Genomic DNA, 14598 nt, shown 5'->3' on the forward strand with positions numbered 1-14598 from the left:
GCATTTATATGGAGCTTTTTACACTTAAACGCAACATATAAAGATCACACAGATGGGAAGGAGAATATTGGTCTGATGCACAACTGTGGGCAGAAGGCAGTCACCCAAACTGGACCTGGCTTAACACCCTGATCTTTAAAGCAGACTGCTGTGGTTTTTACTGAGTGGTGGTTACTGTGGCAGGACAACAGTGCCGAGCACTGCGTGCTAGCTAACAGGCAATGGCTGGCTGTGCAGGGTGCTCTGGCTGCAGGGTAAGCACTGACCCTACCTCCATGGTGTAGTTAGTGTGCTTGTTATCGAAGATCAGCGCCTCCTGGATGAGCTGGTGCTGCTGCTCTAGCAGGTCGATGTTGGGCTTGTAGTCCACAATGCTCTGCTCATACTGCTTGAGGTGATTCAGTTGGTCCTCCAGCGTGCCATTCATCTCGATGGAGATGCGCCCTATTTCCTGGGGAGGGGAAGGAAAACAGTTGGTCATTTTCCATGACGGGACATCTCTGAGCTCTGCTCCACGGTGTACTCATCAATGCCCTTTTTGGGCCAGCCCTGCAGACTCAGCCTGGCGCCCCCCAAGAACCAAGCTGGGTTCCTGCTCTCGTACCAGTAATGAAGGGCTTGCCAGCCAAATTCTGCCCTCTATGGCACCTGTGCAGCCCTTCTGCCTTCAAGCCCTGACAAAGCCTTGGCTGGGATGATTTAGTTGGGGATTGGTCCTGCTCTGAGCAGGAGGCTGGACTAGATACCTCCTGAGGTCTCTTCCAACCCTGATCTTCTATGATTCTAAGGAGCATGCAGGGGTGTATCTGGCTGGAAATCAGGAAGCAATCCAGCTCAGGGAACAGGAAGAAAATCCAGTTCACTTGTTCGTAGACGGGCTGGCTCTGCAGGCCTCACGAGAATATGAACTCGTTTGAACAAACACGGACTACAGGGAGCTGATTATCAGTAAGGTGGGAGTTGCACATACTGTCCCTTCTCAGAGCACTGTAAGGCCAGGAAATAACTTGCATTTATATGGCACCTCAAGACACTACTGGGAGCTTAGAGGACTGAAATATAAAAAGAGCTAACCCAGGTCAGGTTTAGGGCTTTGCTATTTGGGGAAACCGACCAGAACAGTGATCATGAAATAACCCCGGGGTGGTCTCTCATTCTGGAACAGCTATAGTGCTTTAAATACACACCCTATTTTATACTAGAATAGGTGTGCCCTAAATGCGCAGTATAAGGGAAAGCAGCCGTGCTATCGCAAGCAGGGACATTTCTTCCTGGCACAGTTGGGATGAGGCAGCACAGAACAGGCTATCTGCAGTGAAGAGGGAGTTTTAGCTTTCTTTGCAGCAGGATCCTGCTGGAGGCAGGTGGACAAGGTCAGCAGTTTGCTCCAGTGGGGTGACAATGGTGCTGAATGCAGCTGTTTGGACACTAGGTGGCACTTTAACTCTAATGTTGAGAGGATACAAATCGATGATCAGCTGGGTCATTCTCCAGTTCAAGTGCTGCTGGGTAGCAGGAATGGCCTAATAAGCCTGCACGCAGGAATCAGAGCTTGGAGTTTCTGGTTGCCCCGCAGCTGGAAGCGGTTCTTGCAAACTGAGCTCTTACCTCCATTTTGGTCTGTATCCAGGGCCCAACGATGTTGGCCTGGCTGGCAAACTGCCGGCGCAAGTGCTCATTGGACTGCTGCTTGCTCTGCTCATCCTGCAGAGCGTGGTCCCTCTTTGGCACCAGCTGCTGAACCTGTGAGGAACAAGGAACGCCCATGAAACTGATCCATCTCTGCACTGGTCAGTGCTGGAGAAGCAGCATTTGCCAAGCGCCTGCCTGGCCTAGGGATGTGCCCAGGCCTTGGCCCTTTGACAGTCCTGTGGATCCAAGTTTCATGCTGCAGGAGAGCAGACAGATTGTCAGCAGGGAGAAGTTCGGCTGTAACGGCCATTGACGGCCAGGCAGTCATCACGTGAAGCATGTGAAATGCCGCTCACAGAGCAACTGTTTGAATTGTGCAGTAAGATCCTGATAAAGCACCTGCTCCCAACATGCCCACTGCTCTACAGCAAAGCTTCATGGCACCTCTGCTGTTCCCAGTCACACCTCCCTTCCTGCTCGCGGCCGCGACCCGTATGGCGACAACAGCCATTGCACACATGGCACAGCAGTGTTAGAGACATGTTGGGGGTCTCAAATGCAGTGCAGCTGCTAGCCACGAGGAGGCAGAGCCAGCAGTGGAGTCACCCCAGCGCTGTGGTCCTTAGACCATCGTTTGAAAACTGCTGCTCCAGAGCAAGGGTATTCCTGCTTCTAAATCAGCCACAATAAGCACCAAAGCGTGCTCAGGCACTCCTAGCTGGAAATATGGCTGCCATCAAGTGGGACATGAAGTTTTAGAGGAACCATTTGAGGGTGACTGTCCATAGCACTCCCCATGTGAGATGGATCAAACTGGGTGTGTGTGTGTCAATTTTAGTCTGAATTCCTTGGACATCCCCTGTTTTACCTGGTCACTTTTCCAAGGCAGCTGCTAGGCGTGCAGCTCTGGCCATTTCTAAACAGGCAGCCTGGGACAACTGCAGCCTCTTACAATCAAAGCGAATAATGGCCCATTTCTGTCACCAGCAGATTGTAAAACGGGGCCTTTCCAGGTGACCCTGGCAGCAGAGCACAGGCCTGCTATCGCCCCGCAGCATGCACTCACCCTTTCCCACTTGGCGTTGATGATCTGCGGGGTAACCGACGTGTACGGGTTGTTCCCAGACAGCTTGATGTTGTTGTAGTCCGCAATCCGCTGAGCCTCGTTCTGGATGCCCAGGATGGCCTCGCGCTCTTTGTCAGCATCCGGCAGGGTGGATTTGAACTGATCGTGAGCTGCAATCAGGCCCTGGAAGACACAGGATCCCAGTCAGACAAACGGTTGAAAACCAAGAAGATGGAAAGAGAATTTTCGTGAGCCCAACCCCACCCGGTACAGTGAGCCCCTGCTGCCTGGCAAAGCTCTGATCTTGCATTCCATGTGTATCTGGGAGTTTGGGACCAACACAAGCTTTGGGTGAGAAGATTTTATCCAAGATCAAATGTCTGAATCTCTTTTCAATGAAAAGAGATGCTCTGGATTCCAGCAACCCAGCCTAACTGCAGCAGTGTGAGGCTAATGCCCGAGAATCTGGCAGTGAAACCGAGTAGCAACAAAACCCCAAAGTGCCTCTCCAAAAAGCAGCACGTGCTCTGCACAGCCAGCCCAACCAGCCTTCTAGACCTTGGGGAAAACTGCAGAGTGCAGCATCTCTGCTTTCACTGGACCACCAGCTGATCCGCGGCAAGCCTGGCCTCTCCTACCTCGATCTCCTCTATGGTGTGGACAATGAACATGTCCTGGAGGTCTTCCATGGCACTCTCCATCCAGTTGTTGAACGGCGCTGCCCTCTTGGCGTATTCCAGGTGCAGCTGGTCAATGGTCTCCAGCTGCTTCTCTGTTTTCTGCAAAGGTGACACACAGGGCACAGCTAAGTTAGGAACAAATACAGATGAATTTCACCCCAGGAGGCCTCAGCACCATTTCCTCTTCTCTGCCTCCGGGATGTTGAGCACAGAGCCAGCACATGGCAGACATTTGCTTACCTCAAGGGCTTCTCTCCTACTGTGGGTCAGGGACCCCAGAGCATCCCACTGGTCACAGATCTTCTGGCATCGAGCGTTCACACTGGGGGAGTCGTAGTAATCCAGTTCACTGGGGTGGAGGGGGAAGGACACAGGTATTAGGTGACTCTGGACCCGGCCGAGTACAGATCACAATTGATGTGGGGCTGCATAATGCAGTAATTTGCATGCTAAAATAGTCTGACATTCCCCAGGAGCTCATTTCTTCGTAGACCTTTGTATGGCTTGGCTCCTCTCCAACTCCAGCCTCCCAGCCAGGGCACTGCAAAACCTAGTTGGCTGGGGAATCTGGGGGAAGGTTACAGGGATGTGCCTAAGGGTGGCACAGGCAAGAACCCCCCCCAGCTACCACCACCCTCCTCTCAGGAAGAAATCCCACCACAGCGGCCTTGTCTACATTGACAGCAGCACGCAGAATACAAGTAGCCACACACCACAGTGACGAGCAGGCTGTGTCCACACTGCCACGTGCAGCTACACGCAGCAGTGAAGGCTCTGGTCAGGGGAGGCAGCAGCGGAGAGCTGCCAACGCCTTTCGCCGCTGTCTTTCTGCTGTTGCCTCTCTGGCAGGGAAGCCGAGGGAGATGGCTAAAAACAGCAGTGTAGACAAGGGAGAGAGCTTGGGTGTGGAGAGAGCCACACTGGGAACATGGCGTAAGCAGCGACTCTCAGCTACGGGGCTATTTATACCCGTGCTGGGAGTGCATAGTGGCCGTGTTCTATGCCCTGCCGTGAGTGGTGTAGACGTACCTAGCGACTGCTCTTCGGAGGCAGGCTGCACCACAGCTGCTGTCAGCATGGCCAGTTAGTAAACGGGAGATTAAGCCGCACAACGACGTAGCAGCTTTGCTGGGTCAAAGTCCCCCAGCTCCCCACAGAGGAGTTAGCCAGGGCCGTGCCCTGCCCCCACGATTGAACGACTCAACCTGCCCCAGACATTAAGTTCTAAAAGTGCCGCTGGATGGCTACAAGTTGCTGCATGTCCAGGATGCTTCAAAGGCAGGGCCGGAGGGGAGTTTAAAGCTGCATGAGAAACAGGGGGACTGGAACGTCCTGGAGACCGAGGGACGGTGGCAGAGCTAGCAGGGAGAGCTTTGTTTTTAAAAGCACCCTGGGAGAGTGACTAAAGCCCAGCTGAAAAGGCAGGAGGACAGCAAGTCACTCCAGAGCACTCCCATTTTCCGATGAACCGCGTGCTAGAGAATGCAGCCTGATGGCTTGTCCAAGGAGCCCAATGCGCATGGGAATAGACTGTGCTCCAGGACACCGAGCCGCCTCTGCTCTCTCCCCCCTCCGCGGGCTCTGCACTGGGGTGCTTTCTCCATTAAGTAATGCTCCAAGCCACACATCTCCGTTTCCAGGTTCTCTGCCACTTGGGCTGCTGGAATAAGGGCTCCATTCATGGCGTCGCCCTGCCTTCGACTCTCAGTGTACTAATTGTGCACAAGTTTATCTGGCTGGAAAGAGAGACCGCAGCTCGCTGGAATCTCTTACAATAACTGCATTCTTACAGAGGGGGAGGGGACGGGGACAGAACAATGGGGATACTGTGTGTATTTTGGGGAGAACAACCCTATTAGAACCCCAGTCAAACAGAGGTGCTCCTAACAGTCCAGTTGCAAAAGTCAGGTCCTCCTGGGGAAAAAAGGGATCATGACATAGCCTATCAAAACAATTTTAACTCCGCCAAAACTATCGTACAGTGTCTCTTTGTCCCGGCCCCTCACTGGAGGAGGGTTCTGCTCATGTCAATGTTGTGCCAGTGCAAGATGGGTACACAGCAAACCACCAAGAGGGCTTGAAAGCCTGAGCCAGAGTGGCTGCAGATGGGGTACAGGTGGCCTGCTCAGAGCACAAAGGCTCTCAGGGCAACACTGCCTGGACTAAGTAAGATCACACTCTAGGATCGACAAAGGGGGAAGTGGAGCAGAAAAGATCGGGGTGGGACAGGCAGAACGAGATCCGTGCACTGGGCTGTGTGTGGCTTTTTGTGGTGAGATGGATGTGACAGCTCCTGACAGCTCTATCTGGACAAACCCCCCACAGAACACCAAGAGCTGGGGTGTGTCTTTGTGCGCTGTCTGCAGGGTACCGTTGCCTTCCACCCCGAGGTGGCTACACTGGAGTTTGATGGTGCTGTGCTGACACTATTTTAGGAGTACGTAGCCGGTACTAAGGCCCAGATCCTCAGAGGTGTTTAGGCCCCCAACCTTCGTGGATTCAGTGGCAGTTAGGAGCCTTAATACCCTGAGGATTGGGCCAAAGGGGGCAGGGTCTCTGGCGCCCCCGCCGTGGAATACCAGGGGAGAAAGGCTGGCGTACTTGAGCTCCTGGGCAATGGCAGCGATCTGCTCCACGCGGTCCTGGTGAGCTGCCAGGTCGCTCTCGAAGGCCTCGTGCTTCCTGATCAGGGCTTTGATGTCTGACAGGGTGGCAGTTTCGTAGTCCTTCTGCCTCAGCATGGCTTCCTTCCCTGGGGGTGGAGAGGAGCACAGCCCGTTACACCCCGATCCACAGTGCAGAAGCAGGGCGCGGCAGCCGGACAAGCACCAGAGATACACCGGGAACAGGGTAGATACTAAACAGGCAGCAGCACAAGCGTGGCGGAGGGAGGGGAGGGATGCAGCAGGGTTTCAGAGGCAGGTCTGCTGCCCAGACGCATTGCATCATTTGAATGAGACGTGGAACTGCCCGTGGTCAGACACCACGAGGAGGAATAATTCTGCCTTGCGGTCCTGACCCCTCCCCCTTCCATGTTCAGGATGAGGAGCTTGCAGAAGAGCCTGGGAAATGGGCAGCAGTTTCCCACCCCGTCCCGCTCTTCCCTGGTTCAGCTGGCCCTAGCACGGACAGAGCATCCTGCCATCTGCGCCACCTTTGCCCGAACAGATTTCGTCCCTACGTACTCTAGCCCCACCCACTCACATTTCACAGTGAAGTGCTCACCCATTTTAGGGCAGGGCCACTGCAGGATATTAATGGAGCAGTCGCAGCCATGCAGTGTCATGGCCTCTGCCCTGAAAAGTTTACAGTTTTGACAGACGCAAGACAGGATAACAGAGTGATGTACAAACAACGGGGAGACTGGCCAGGAGGTCAGCCAAGTGCAGGCCTGCCCCCAGACGAAGGGGACTGGCACAAAACGAGTTCTGCAGCACAGCAACTGCGAGGCGAGGGCATGAAGATGAAGGGTCACTAACATGGGGGGGCCCTGCCTCACTTTGGTTAGTTTCTACTTGTGCTCATGGGGACACTGCAGTTCAGTGCTTAGGGTAAGACACCCATGGCCAGTAGAAGGAGCTGAAACCCCGTTTCTCCTTCCATAGCCCCTGTCAAAGAGAAGCCTGCGGCATGAAGCCAGAGGCAGGAAGTGTGCTCCAAATTGCCTGCCTGCACAAGGACGAATCAGACTGGGGTGTAATTAAAGTGCCATGAACTAAGACAATGGAGCTGATTACATATTCTTAATGCTCTTTATTCCTCCTGGCACATTTTGGAGCTGAGAGAGCGAGCCTGCTCTGGAAGGCAAGCTTCCATCCACCCCCTGCACTCCCCTGCATCAGGGTCTGGCTAGCAATTCACATTTGTTGGCAACCTACCACATAATTGGTGCTTTTGTGTTAATCTAAAAGCTATTTGAGTTGGGAGTGCCGAGTCTGTTCAGCTTGAAATGCCTTTTGGTTCCAGTCAGCTGTTCCCCAAGATGTTCTGCTTGGGAGGTGCTGCCAGCAGCCGGCCTGGGCCCTCTGGCAGTGGCCGGGGTCTGCGTTCTGCTAATGGCTCCCAGACTGCTCTCTGCAGGGGCAGGCAGGAAGTAGCTGCACAGAACTGCTTATTAGTATAACCAGCATCTGCAGGAGAGGTAGTGCCTCCAGTGGCGAAGGCACAACGGGGACTTGAGTCCTGAGTTTGATTGATTCTTAGCTCTGCCACTGACTTTCTGGGTGCCCAGGACCAAATCAAGACCCTCTCCGTGCCTCAGTTTCCCCCAACACCATCTGTCCATCTTGCCTATTTAGACTAAGCTCTTAGGGGTAGGGATTATCTCACTACGTGCACATACAGCACTGCACACAATGGGTTCCTGGTCTTAGTTGAGGCTTCCAGACAATACTAATGTAATTATAATTTAGTTACTGTCCTCCTCTGATCCCTGAAGGAGGGGCACCTATCCTCTGAAAAGTGCCCCATTTTCAGAGCTTGACTGCTTTCTGGAGAGCACAGTATCAGGCCCTAGTCCATGAGAGCAGGCATCTACTTCTTCCGTCTTCCAAAGGGACATGTTACTTCTCATGCTTCCAGCATACAACACTGCATTAAGGAAGGGGACAACCGAGCTATGGGATCCTGCAAGGATCTTTACAACAGGGAACAAGGACTTTAAGCAGAGTCCGGTGACACCAATGGGATTACATTCTGAGCACTGACAGCTTTATTCTGGGATCGTAAAATGGCATCTCTAGCACCAAGCCCCACTGCTCGTGGGATTCAAAGAACCATCTCCCTTAGAGCTGCCATTCGAGGACTCACGGTAACTTAGCTCCTGGGGCTCCACTTTGATGGATGAGGTAGCAGGGTGTGGCTGGTAATTGACTAGCCCCTATCCTTTGCTGCAGCAAAACGGGCTACACAGCTGCTGATCAGGAATCTGCAGCGAGGCTGACAAACACCTGGGCCCTCACCTGGGCTGGTGACAAAGGACAAGACCAAATATAAGCCCAGCTGTGGAGGAGCCAGCCAGCTTGTTGGAAGCTGGAGCCAGACACACTGACGGACAGCATGTGCCTTCTCAACCAGGTTTTGGAGACTTGCAGTAGCCCCAGCTGTCTACATTTGACTGGCAGAAGAGAGGAACCTAAATTTTCTCCTGGCTCACATCCAGCCCCCCCACCCCACCCCATAAGATGACAAAGTGAGGGAAATATAATAACTTTTTCCATTTGCTCCTCCTCACCCAAACTGCCAGCTTCTGCTCGAGCCCTCTCACCAATCCACAGAGAGGAACGGCTGTTTTAAACCACAGATCTACCAGATACTAGAAGGGGTCTGCAGCATGCGGAGCATCTCGCTGTTGCTGCCCCCAACCCCAGAGCTGGCTGTATTTCAGCAGTGCTGTGCAGAGCATGCAAAGCTGTTTTAGGACGAGGGAACGCTAGGGACTAGGGTCTCCGTTGTCCAAGCAGTCGAGGACCAGCGTGGGGGGAGGCTGGTGTACTTGACCTCCTGTGAACTGGCAGGACGCAGCAAGGTTCCAATAAGGAAAGTTACTACAGGTAACAGAAAATCCACTTCACAGTGCTGAGGACCAAGAGGCAAGTTAGTCATCATGGAGGCCAGTTCTGCCACAGGAACAGAGCCCAATCTAGCAGCTTGTCTGCCCCCGCCCATGCCAACTTCTCCAGGGAAGGTGGAGTTTAACAGCAACTTACAGGAAGCTTCAGTGCCAGTCAGATACCACTTTGGCACAACATTGCCGTTTAGCTGACGCACCCTTAAAGCAGCATTTCAGCTATCCTGCACTCTCCTGTCAGCACCGCTCCAAATAGCAGACTCCCTGCCTGATGCATCAGTCCTGTTCCTCACCACCCCAGGGTCCCCCATCTCTGCCCATAGGGACCTCAGCACCATATGGATCCATTCTACGAATTCAGTTACTGCAACCACGTTTTTAAGAAGGGAAAAGCAAAATCAGCTTAAGTAGCTGCAAGCACCGCTCCCAAAGACAGAGCAAGCCCCTTTCTCCCCTTAATGCTCCGTGTGGTATTCTCCCAGCCTAGGCGATGAGAACATTCCTTCTCATACAGAGAGGGGATTACTGTATTTTCTATGGAATCAGACGCAGCTGCCATATTGGAAGGCTCGGAGGGTTAGCCGGCACGTTTAGCCATCTGGCTAGAGAGGGGAGACAAACTCCTGAGCAAACCATAAACAAGCCACGGTGTCTGCGTCAAAGGGCACGGCCTCTGAGGAAGAGGACAACAGCTAACCCGACTGCATTCACTTCTGGGACTGGCTAGGGAACCATTTAAACAGACACAGCTTCTGCTGAAAGTAAAGTTTCTGTCAGTGTCTAAACTTCACCCTGTCCCATCTGAAAACGCCTGCACAAAACCACAAAGCTGCCAAGAATAGCACTGCCTATGCATTCGGGGACCTGTCAGCTTTAATCCAGGGGCCAACCACACCTGGAGTGCTCATTCAGCGTTCAAAACCCAGGACAAATGTTTTCCTGGCCTTGCCTGTGGTGAGGAGTTGTGTACAGGGCAGTAGCTTCTATTCTTAAACTACTCCCACGCGCACACACCCAATGCCCAGAGAGTTGTTGGGAAACACGGCCAAGCTGCAGTACAGTACAACGGCTCCATAATGCTGGCAGCTGGACCGGACAAAGTGACTTGCTAATACAGCTAGTACCATTCCTGGGGCCATTTCATCTCCAGACTTCAAAACTACCAAAAGGATCAGTTTCTCTATTCTAGAAATGGAGGGCTGAGTGCCAAGTGACTTGCCCAAGGAGTGACATGCAGCCAGTGGTACAGAATCAGAATTCACATCTCCCAACCCCTGCTGGGGTTCAGGTCTCCGTCTCTTGGGCTATGCTATCAGAGCCAGAGGAGCAACTGTTTTCTGCCATTCAGCCTGCTTTAAAAGGTTACTCTAGCTTTCCTCTGCCAGATCTAGCTCGCCCTCCCTCACCCACTCCCTGGCCTCAGAAAGAGGTGACTACCTTCAGTCCAGGACTCATGGATGGAGGCTTTCTGCCTGAACTTCTCAGCCAAGTGGTCCAGTCGCTCTAGCCTCCTGATCTCGTTCAGCAGCCACTCTTCATAGCCTTTCTCTGCCTGTTCCAAGTGCTGCCAGCCATTATTAATGTCCTGCGGGGGTGAGCATAGGAAATAAGACATTTAGAGCAAGAATGGGCTGTGTCAGACTGCCAGCAAGATTATGAAGCACCTAAGGGGAATCTCAACGATGGGGAACATATTTGAGGAACAAATATTTAATGGGCTCTTCAGTCTAGCAGAGAAAGATCTAACAGTCCAATGGCTGGGAGCTGAAGCTGGACAAATTCAGAAATACATTTTTAACAGTACGAGTAATTAACCATCACTGACAATTTTTAAATCAAGACGGGTTGTTTTTCTAAAAGATCTGCTCTAGGAATTATGTTGGGGCAGTTCTCTGTGTGTCATACGGGGTCAGATTAGATCACAATGGATCCGTCTGGCCTTAGAATCTATGAATGGCCCATACTTCCAGGGTGACAGCATCAGGTTTTCCCTTTCCCATACTGGATGTTAACACCATCTCCACTATAATAGCTTTGTGCATGCCATACACGTGTATATGTAATAACTAACCCTAGGGAGACTCAGACTCTAGGACTGGAAGGGACCTCGAGAGGTCATTGAGTCCAGTCCCCTGCCCTCATGGCAGGACCAAATACTGTCTAGACCATCCCTAATAGACATTTATCTAACCTACTCTTAAATATCTCCAGAGATGGAGATTCCACAACTTCCCTAGGCAATCTACTCCAGTGTTTAACTACCCTGACAGTTAGGAACTTTTTCCTAATGTCCAACCTGAATCTCCCTTGCTGCAGTTTAAGCCCATTACTTCTTGTTCTATCATTGGAGGCTAAGGTGAACAAGTTTTCTCCCTCCTCCTGATGACACCCTTTTAGATACCTGAAAACTGTTATGTCCCCTCTCAGTCTTCTCTTTTCCAAACTAAACAAACCCAATTCCTTCAGCCTTCCTTCATAGGTCATGTTCTCAAGACCTTTAGACAAAGTCACAAAAGAGTGCAGAAGACTGGCAGCCCAGCAACACCACTAGCCATTGGCGGAAGTTAAATGCCACAAAGTATTTGCTACCAGGAACAAAAGAGCTTACGCATCCCTGGCACATACAGCTGAGAAATGGGGCTCAGACCTCACTGCTTAGGGCAAGGGTTTTCAACCTCTTTCTCAGGCTTCAGCTGCAGCCCCATGGGTTTCAGTCCCATGTGATGGGCTTTGGCTTCCTGCCCTCGGTCCAGCGAGTCTAACACCGGCCCTGCTTGGCAGCCCCCCCGGAAACCTGCTCATGGACTGCAGGGGGCCCCAGACCTGTGGCTGAGAACCAATGGCTTAGGGTACGACTACATGGTGAAAGCAGTGCCAGAGCTAGTCCACTCGAGTTTGCCTGAATCCGACGAGCAGAGATAACGAGGAGAGTGAGGCCAGAGCCGCGCAGGTTTCAGAGCGAGCAGAGTCTGCACTCGGGCATATGCTGGGATTGTTCTACTTGTGCCGCAACTCATGCTGTGCTGTCTTCACTACCATTAGCCACACTAGCAGGATTCACACGAGCTTGGGTGGGCTAACCCATTCACACACAGTTCTTCCTGTGCAGACGTATAGGCAAGGAGCATGCAGTAAGGTCGGTTACGCTGCAGGCCTTGAGGAGACACTAGGCTCTGAAATAGTAGCTGACGCACACAAAGGGAATCGCTGACTGCTAAGGGTCCTCGCTTACACCCCTGCACTCCCATGAAGAGTTTTGTAGGTGTGAATGACAACTGGATTTGGCCCTCAATCTTCCAGCATGAGCACACAAATCCTTCTCCTCCAGGCACTCATGTTAGCACTGCCAGGAAGCGTGCAGACTACGGAGGGACGACCCACAAGGAGTCCAACATTTGGCTGCAGTACCCCGCAGGCAGGTCACCCAAAAAGAAGTTGCTTCTGGACTGTTAATAGGAGCTAGTAAGCGGACTCAAGGCAGCTTTTGGCACAGACCGCTCCCTCCTCATCTCTGCCAAATTCAGTTCTGCTCACTCCGCTGCACTAAAGGCCTCGCTCTGCTCTGCCCTTCCCCCATAAGTGTCTTCCCTGCCCTCAGTGCCTCATTGCTTCAGACAAACACCGTTACTCACCGAGACCATCTTGCCCTCCGAGGGCATGAAGGCAGGCCTGTTGCTCAGCCGGAGTTTAGTCTGCAAAGTGTTGAAGTTTATCTCCAGCTGACACTTCTCCTGCACTTTGGGAGGTTTATGGACGCGCCTGTAGTCACGGAAATCTTCCAGTTTTTGCTGCATCTCTTGAATGGTCTTCTGTGGGTCGCGGTCCTCCAGCCAGGGGATAGTGCGTTTAATCCACTCCAGCAGCTGCGGGGTGAGCAGACTCAGGTTAAGCGGAGCATAAGGGGCAGCAGCAACGTACCTATTATTGGCCCTTCAAGGGGGAAGTTGCAGTCAGGCTGGGGAATGTACCAACGGACACAGAATGTACCAGGGAGCCATGTCTCTCCAGCCATTGACATCCCTGATCTCTCACATCCCAAAAGCGTAGGCCACCCTCCACAATACACCGCCAGGCTCCCTGTTGGCCTCCAGCTCAGCGCTCCCCTCCACTCAGGGAAGTGACCAGAAGGCAGGGGGACTCACATCAGATGCCAGTTTCTCATAGTCCTCCATCAGGTGCTCGTTCTCCTGGTTCACAGCCAGCACTTTGCAAATCCGGTTCGCTGCTGTCTCAGCCTGGGGGGAGGCAAAAGGGGAAGGGGGTGGATTTTAGAGCCATTTGCAGCAGAGGAGCAAGGACAATGCATGAAAGGAGAAGCTAGCAATGTTATGATCTGTCCAGCCCCCACACAGAGGAAAGGAAAGCCACTCTGAAGCTAGACCAGTCCCCTCAGAGGGACTTGCTGACAGGTTTAATCAGCACTTGCCATGTCATGTGGAAGATTTACCCTGAAGCCTCCTCAGCTAGAAGATTCCCCTTGCATAACTCACCGTGACAGTGCAACTCGCCCACCAGGGAGGCTCCCCTAGCTCCGGCTCCCACAGCCCAGACCAGCATTGCCTGTGCTAATGGGACTAATTAGGAAGTAGGTTCCTGAGCTGCCCCGGTGTGTTCTGCCAACACCAGATCTTTCCTCCAGCCGCTGAGGCTTGTGGCTTCCAAACGTCTGCTCCACAGAGCAGGGAGCCTCCAATGGCGCCTGGGAATTCTGGCTCGGATGGATCCAACCGATCAAAGCTTTTTTCCAAGCTCAGCATAAGCAGGTGATATCTGAATGGTTATTGGCCAGAGCCTCTCCACTGCCTTGAGGGGAAGATTAAGCCCTCTGCATGTTCATGTGCACCTGAGCACGGCACAGCACCCTAGTCAGGTAGGCATGTGCCCATTTTATAGACTGGGAAACAGAAACGACATGCCACTGAGACTGGGGCAAAGCAAGGAGTAAGACCTAGATCTCAGGACTGCTCCTCATGTGCCTGTATTCCAAGGCCACCCATCCCCAGAGCCTTGTGAAAGCCCAGCTTGCTAGCTACTGGAATGAGGATCTGCCCATCATCGCAAGACTGTGGCGCCAGCCTACAGCAATTCTGAAAGAGTCTCTGACATGGCACCTTCCCATGCTGCGCCCAGATCCCCTCCCCAGCATCTGAGACTCCCATATCTTCCCCTAGGCATCACACCTGGTTCTCTGGTTTATAAGAATGGAGCACACGGTCAGTTGCACCCTAAAACGATACAAGACCAGATTGCTGCATTCTCACTTGGAATGTTAACTGGCTGGACGACCACAGAGTTCGTAAACTAGTATTTTACCAAGAAAGTGTGTTTGTGGTAGTGTCAGAATCTCTCCACTTTGCATATTCCACTCCTTATTCGACACCCGTTGACTCCTCATGCTTAACAAACTCAGGATTTAGCTCCAAAATTCACTATTTGTCAAGGCACTCAGCATTTCAGCCGCTGCATTCTGGGTTACTGTCTTCCCAGAACTAGGGCACTGAGGCCACAAGCATTCACATGGTTATCAATCTTTTCGCTTTGTCAATGAGAACAAGCCCCGGTTCCCTGACTGAGATTTCACTGGAGCCTTCAGTACTGTACACACGCCTTCCTTCTGCAAGGCAGGTGGGGAAAGGCGAAATTCCTCTGTG

The 14598-nt window shown here is 52.5% G+C and overlaps 1 protein-coding gene across 3 annotated transcripts in view; it reads right to left on the reverse strand.

The window, feature by feature from the left end:
• Positions 1-14598, reverse strand: part of ACTN4 (actinin alpha 4) — a 79801-nt gene that overhangs the window by 7450 nt on the left and 57753 nt on the right. For all 3 annotated transcript variants that reach the window (XM_050928422.1, XM_050928421.1, XM_050928423.1), the window contains exons 9-17: positions 13090-13182; positions 12580-12810; positions 10385-10532; positions 5980-6130; positions 3619-3727; positions 3337-3477; positions 2699-2881; positions 1609-1743; positions 272-451 (exon numbers count right to left, since the gene is read on the reverse strand). In XM_050928422.1, coding sequence (XP_050784379.1) covers positions 272-451; positions 1609-1743; positions 2699-2881; positions 3337-3477; positions 3619-3727; positions 5980-6130; positions 10385-10532; positions 12580-12810; positions 13090-13182 — 1371 coding nt within the window. The remainder of the gene's footprint in view (positions 1-271; positions 452-1608; positions 1744-2698; positions 2882-3336; positions 3478-3618; positions 3728-5979; positions 6131-10384; positions 10533-12579; positions 12811-13089; positions 13183-14598) is intronic.

The sequence above is a fragment of the Gopherus flavomarginatus genome, chromosome 18, assembly GCF_025201925.1.
Source record: "Gopherus flavomarginatus isolate rGopFla2 chromosome 18, rGopFla2.mat.asm, whole genome shotgun sequence".
Classification (NCBI taxonomy): Eukaryota; Metazoa; Chordata; order Testudines; family Testudinidae; genus Gopherus; species Gopherus flavomarginatus.